This window comes from Antrostomus carolinensis, unplaced genomic scaffold, assembly GCF_000700745.2.
Source record: "Antrostomus carolinensis isolate BGI_N321 unplaced genomic scaffold, ASM70074v2 scaffold23885, whole genome shotgun sequence".
In the NCBI taxonomy this organism is placed as follows: Eukaryota; Metazoa; Chordata; class Aves; order Caprimulgiformes; family Caprimulgidae; genus Antrostomus; species Antrostomus carolinensis.
The window spans coordinates 14,185-20,963 of record NW_010318776.1 but is presented as its reverse complement, the minus strand read 5'-3'; the positions used below and the strand labels follow the sequence as shown (position 1 = coordinate 20,963).

General features: G+C 39.5%; 1 protein-coding gene across 1 annotated transcript in view; it reads left to right on the top strand.

The window, feature by feature from the left end:
• Positions 1-1,271: 1,271 nt before the first annotated feature.
• The window catches only part of KIAA1143 (KIAA1143 ortholog), a gene marked incomplete at its 5' end in the record, with an annotated part of 19,060 nt that continues 13,552 nt past the window's right edge, over positions 1,272-6,779 (top strand). The window contains one exon of the mRNA XM_010169050.2: positions 1,272-1,431. Coding sequence (XP_010167352.2) covers positions 1,272-1,431 — 160 coding nt within the window. The remainder of the gene's footprint in view (positions 1,432-6,779) is intronic.

The window sequence follows — 6,779 nt, the reverse complement described above, 5'->3', positions numbered from 1 at the left end:
GGGGGGGGGCAGCGCTTGCAGGCTTTGCCCCTTGAAATTGGCTTTGCCCGCTTAAAATTGACTGAAACTGGCTTTGTAACGAGTTTTTGCTTCTGTGTTGGAGATTGAAAACAACAACAAATCCAGTGCCCCTCCCCACGGCTGTTTCCAGTCGTTGCCGCCGTGGTGACCATGGTGTCTGTTGCTGCAGAGCAGCCAGTGCTGGCCTCTCTGTGCCCGAGTGCTCTGTGGGGGCAGCAGGGGAGCAGCAAGGCATTCTTTTTTTCACAGAATCACAGAATGTCAGGGATTGGAAGGGACCTCGAAAGATCATCCAGTCCAATCCCCCTGCTGGAGCAGGAACCTAAACAATTTTACACAGGAAGGCGTCCAGGCGGGTCTTGAATGTCTCCAGAGAAGGAGACTCCACACCCTCCCTGGGCAGCCTGTTCCAGGGCTCTTTTCCGTGTTTCCTGCTAACTGGAAGGTTTTACTGGATGCCTTAAGAAAAGCCCATTCTTATTTGTGACGAGCTGGCACTTGAGATTAAAGTATGCCTTTGGTAAATTTAGTACAAACTGTTTCACTTCCCAAGGAAGATGCCATGTCATTTGTCTCTTGGTAACGTCAGTAGATGATGATCATGCTAGCTACACTTCTCTTTACAAGATGAAGTTTGCAATTCTGAAATCTGAAGTTGATATTTAATATAGCCAAACTTTGTGTTGTTGCACTGAGGTTTCCATGCCAGCAAATTTGTTCATTTAAAATTTTATTCCAAATGATTCTTCTGTCTCACAGCACAAATTTGAGAGAATGGAAACAGAGACGTGGTCTTCCTGTTGTCAGTAATGCTCACGATTATTTGGTTAGGCAGCTTTAATAACAAAGCCACCATGGACTGCCTTTGCCTTTGTACTGTTTTGAGTACAGTGTAGAATATTCAAATTTGGAGCCATACATTTAAGATTTTCTTAGTGTTTCATGGCAGGCAGTGATTGTACAGTAAAGATAGCAAAAGGAATGAGTTTCTTACCTTCCAGGTTCCTGCTGTTTCAGCCTTTAATTGAAAGAGCCCATACTGTTTGTTTTTTTCTAGGGGATTCTATGTCTCAGTGACAGAACTGGAGTACCATTTGGACAAAGTGGGTTGGGAGGGCCTGACACCGACAGTTGTGCCAGGTCTCCTCACTAACCTTACTGGAAAAGTGAAACCAAAGAGTACTAGCCCACCCTTAGCTGTTGTGATTTCATACGGTGATCAGGATCGCTTTTATTTCTCTCCTGGCTAGAGAGAGCAGCTTCCACTTGCAGATGATGATAGTGAGAATGGCAGTGACAACGAAGATGAGCAGCCTCAAGTGGTAACACTGAAAAAAGGGGACTTGACTGCGGAAGAAGCAATGAAAATTAAACAGCAAATCAAAGAGGCCTTAAAGTCAAATGAATCAGGTGAATTTCAAATTACTAATTTCTTGCTTTGTATAGCCAGAGAGAGATAACCCTTAAAAGGGAGCTTGATATTTGCTCAGTTTTCTACTGTTTAGTGCTACCTTTGAATTTTTCAGGTAAATAATTTTGACTTGTGATTCCTAATCTGAAGTTGTTGAGTACATATCCAAACTGTCTGGCTTTTTATAATGGTGCAGTTCTATGCTTCTTGCTTGTGCATCATCCTGCCTCAAAATATGACCTTAAATATTTTTTCTTTGTTGTTGTTGTTTTGTTACAGTGTGTCACTGAACTAGTACGCAGTATTTTGACATTGCATGTGATAATTTTTGAACTCATTAATTACTTCAGCCAAATTTGGCAGTTTATCTTTCAGATAAATTTCAAATTTATCTGAAAGAGAATTGTATGAGTTAATGAACGAAAGCGTCTGGGCAGAAGGAGGAAACTCAGATTAGTGCTTCAGTGGAAAGAATGGCAGGTGTGTAAGCTCAGTAACGTGATCACTTAACTGACTGGTCCATGTTATTACTTAAAATCATCCCCAGCGTGTGCTGTGAATTGCAGATATATTAAGCAAAACTAAATGGATTAGTTGAAAATAACAGATGATACAATAGTGCCAACAAACAGCAAGGTAAAGAAAAAATCTTTTTTGCTACCAATGATTAGAAATCTTTGTCGAGGTTTTTAACAGGCTTTTCAAGAACTGAAAGATGGAAGTGGTGTGGGAGAGGGTGCTGCAGTTAGACAGTAAAGACATGAAACTGTAGCTGATGAATACAATCTTGTTAGGAATTTCTGTCAGTATTTGCCTTTCACGTATGGTTGACATAAATGCTTTGAGAGTCCAAAACCTTCCATTGTCACTCAGGCTGTGATGAAATGTAGCTTTATTTTTATTCTTTGCTGACAGAAGACATGACAGATATTGTCTCTAGTGGAAGTGTCTTGACAATTAAGAATATAGAACTGGAACCTCGAAAGTATAAAACAGAAAGGTGATTCATAGAAGCTGTGAACCTTTTCCTCTGTTAGCTCTTGTGGCTGTTTACACAGGCTGTAAATTGAGTTTAGAACAGATTGAGAGGCTAGCACCTGGCTATCAATGTGACATCCTTAACTTCTGTCTTTTTCTGCCATTTGGATTCGAAAATTCAGGTTTGTGCTGTCCCTTTGTAAAAGTATGTGTTAAAATTGAAATGGTGGAAATGAGAGAAATGGAGAAGTCAAATAACAATAGTGGGAGAAAATACATTGAGAATCTTACATTTTTGAAAAGCAAATTGATGAAAAATTCTTAATTTTTATAACGTAGGTGAGCTTGCAGCTAAATAAAACTAGGTCTGATCTGTTTCTCTAGGTAGATATATATGTCTTAGGTGTAACCAGGTAGCAGACTGAGAGCTGTGTTTAAATAATTTGAACTCCTCTGAGGAAATAGGTTCAGCCTCCTGTTTACTTCCTGGTCTCTTGTTATAAGTGTCAGCATGTGGTTGGTGTTGCAGTTTGGAAAGTTGTCACATGATTTATTTTCAAAAGTAGGATCATCCTCCCGGTATTGGGAGAAATTTCAACCTATTGGAAAGAAATTGCATGATTCTTTCTCAGCATTGGTTTCCTTTTCATATCAGTAACTCGAATTTTATATCATCACAGTAGGAGGAAAAATGATTTTGTAAGACTGGGCAAAAAGAAGTAGTTGTCCATGAGAATCTGTTGAGATGGAGTCCATGCTGTGAAAAAAGTCTGAAAGAGCTGCAAGCTGAATACACAGTATGAAATGGAAGAGTATTTGAATAGAGTAACTGAACTTCCTTGGTGGAAAAAGACAGTCCTAAGACACAGTTGTATGTGGTGAGGACCGTAGTACTGAGTCCCTGTAGGACTTTGGCACCTCTGCTTATTACCCCTTCAGTAGCAACTTGTACTTGTAGGAAAAAATCCACAGTAGTAGGTAGCAGGAGTATTGAATCACCGTACTCTGGGGACTGCTGCACTCTCTTCTGCATTATTGTGTTACTGTTCATTTTTGGCTTATGGGAATAAACAGGGTAAGTGCTACTACATTCCTCTGCTATAGAGAGGACCCGATGTGAAATTCTCAATGAAGGTGTGAGTGGCTGTGCTGCAGCTTGCTGAAGGCTTCTTTGAGTCTTTATCCATCTTTGCACTGGCAGTCTAACCTCTAGAGATAAATTCTCATTTCTAGTCAGACAGGTATTTAGACAGCTGGTTACTTCCAGTTTAATAAAGAGAGTTTTGAATAATTTAAAAAAAAAAATTAATTATTTTTTTTTTAAATAGTTGTCGATTCTTAAAGTGGGAAGTATAAAGAAAGTTTGATGCTGCATGATTTGATTACATTTCTTGTTGCTTTGATTTATCCCAGAGTTGAAAGTGAAATTAAATTAACAGGTACTTGACCATAGCCCCAAATCAGGTGATTAGTGAAGTTATATGAAGCTGAAAAGGTATCAGGGAAGTAAATTTCTCAACTGATAATCTTCTTTCCACTATGTTGACATCAATGCCAAGGCACTTTGGTAGATCGTAAGTAATGTGCTGCTAACTGTCTTGTCCTTTGATGCAGAATGATCCACAAAGAGTAGGGAGACCCTGGAGGTCAGAGCTGAGCTCGTTGTCATTTTGGTGGAGTTCCTGGGCTTTGCTGTTTATGTACTTCGCTTATCAGGAGTTTAAATTCATATTGCAAAGATACCTATGAGTTTCTCCATCTGATGGAGGCAAGGTGAAATGATTTTGTGCAGTTCGTAACACGGGTAGCAGGAGACTTGGGGATAAAATTGAAATCTCTGCCTGTTGTGAATAGAAACTGTTAGTTTTTCAAAACATGGAAAGTACTCCGTTTTGAGGTTCTGCCCTCTCTTTTATATCTCTAGTGATTGTCTTCATTTGAAGGTGCTTGTCTTCAGGCTTTGGTTTGGGATATTATTCTAGGATTTTCTGTACCTCATTTACATCCTTTCTTTATTTTCTCCTATAACCAGTCTGACACGGCTACATTTATTTTTATTTTATTTCAGACACCAGCAGTTTCTGTAACTTGTCTTTTCTTTTACAGATGAGTAACACTTTTGCATTAATTTGGCAAAACCAGCTGATTAATGTCCTAGCTGCACTTAGTTGCCTCCTAAGGCGGAACAAAATTTAGTGAAGCTTGTATGTTGACTTTTGCAAGTATAGTCCGAGGGAATTTTTTTATTTGGGACTGAACCTTTCCTGTATGAGAAAACACCCTTCCAGATTGAAATATTTTCCTCCATGGAGGACTGAGGAAGAGGCTTTTAGAAAGAAGTCATTTGTTTAGCAACAGTCATTTTGCTTAATATTTTTATGCAGCATTTTATAAATCATTACTGTAGCTTCAGAGACAAAGAAAAATGGTCTTATGAGAAATTAAATTTGCACAAAAGAAAAGATGGCAATTACTGCAAGATACTTTATCCCAGCATTCATTATAGTCTATGGAATTGATTTTTCTATGGCTTTTCTAGTTCATCTGACCTCTGGGACACTCTGATACATGCAGATGACCAAATTTGGCAGGAGGCATCCTTACTCATTCAAAGTCTTTTAATATTATTCTTGTCTCATTCTATGTGCTGGGGCTGGGGGAGGACAGGAGAGGGGAGAAACAAGGAGGATACAGTCCACGCCGTCTTGGGTATGGCACCTCTTTCCTTAGCTTAAGCAGCTGTTCTGTCAGATATGTACCACAGAGGTCATGCTGCTCTTCATCATGTCAACATCAGGAATCTAAATCAAAGCTAATTTTACAGTATTTAAGTACCAAAAGCTTTCCCAAGTGTCCACGTAAATGATTGAGGCTGAATTTCTGAGCAAGACTGGCCTTTTTATCTTCATCATAACCAGTTTGCAGAATTCTGTAGTAAGTGCTTCCAAAGGCATGCATAGAGATGGGTGGCCAGAAAGCGCTAGAAGGAGCATCTGAAACAGCTGACCTCAACTTCTAACCTTAGAAACGGTTTAGGAATTTTCCAAGTTATCATAAATTTTTTCCAACCTTTATCACTGAATAGACATATATCTTGAAATATTGTTCATGCTACTCCTGCTGTTGATCCTGCCAGTTTAGTGGTGGTTCACAGAATCACAGAATGTTAGGGATTGGAAGGGACCTCGAAAGATCATCCAGTCCAATCCCCCTGCCGGAGCAGGAACCTAAATGAGATCACACAGGAAGACGTCCAGGCGGGTTTTGAATGTCTCCAGAGAAGGAGACTCCACAACCTCCCTGGGCAGCCTGTTCCAGTGCTCCAACACCCTCACTGTAAAGAAGTTCTTTCTGAAATTTAAACAGAACCTTTTGTGTTCCAGCTACACCCATTGCCCCTTGTCCTACCATTGGGCATCACTGAGAAGAGCCTGGCTCCATCCTCCTGACATTCGCCCTTTACATATTTATAAACATTAATGAGGTCTCCCCTCAGTCTCCTCTTCTCCAAGCTAAAGAGACCCAGCTCCCTCAGCCTTTCGTCAGCTGGGAGATGCTCCACGTTGTGTTTCTTGTTGTTGCCTCATTGATCCATGTGGACAGAAACTGCTAAAAAATGGTGCAGCTAATTACATAAATGACTACTAAATAAAAAATACAGTAAGCTGAAGTGCAGTGTTTCTTTTTCAGACTCTTATTTCTCCTTCTCTTATAATACATAACTTGGAATTAAAAGATAAAAAAAAAATGACTGCATTTGTAGCTTCTTAAATTGATGTCACTTGTGAAGTGAATTTTAGCTCAAGGTCTGATTCTGCCCCTCTTAGTCGACCAGTGTAAAGGTTTGTGATCCAGCTAAAACCAGCAATGACTAACAGTCAGAATTTGAACTGCTGGTGTTTTTTTACTCACTTATCAGAAGTGGATTTTATTATTTTTCCTGTAATGCTTTTATGTTGGTTGTATTTTACTCTGTGTTTATCAGAAATCCTGCTTTCCATAATTGGTAATACTGATACAGTCTTTTATCAGAGCTCTGTTTTAAAAACTACCAACACCAAGATTGTTTCTTCAATCTTTTCTTTGCATTGCTTAATACAAGTCTGGTTTTGGAGGTCATCAATAAAAACAAAAAAGACAGCTGACACATAAGGGTCTGATGAAATTAGAAAGGATGAGGTGAAGCTTTTACCAGCTGGAAAAGACAATCCTGACAAATCAACTCAAATTTCTTGAGCTGCTACATCAAATTCTTTCAAGAAGCATAGTCTGTCTGTCCTGCCTCTTTCCACAAGTTGCTTAGGTAAGGGCAGGCCTGTTGTGTTTCTTCATCTGCTTCATTCTTCATCAAGCACTGCCAACACATCAT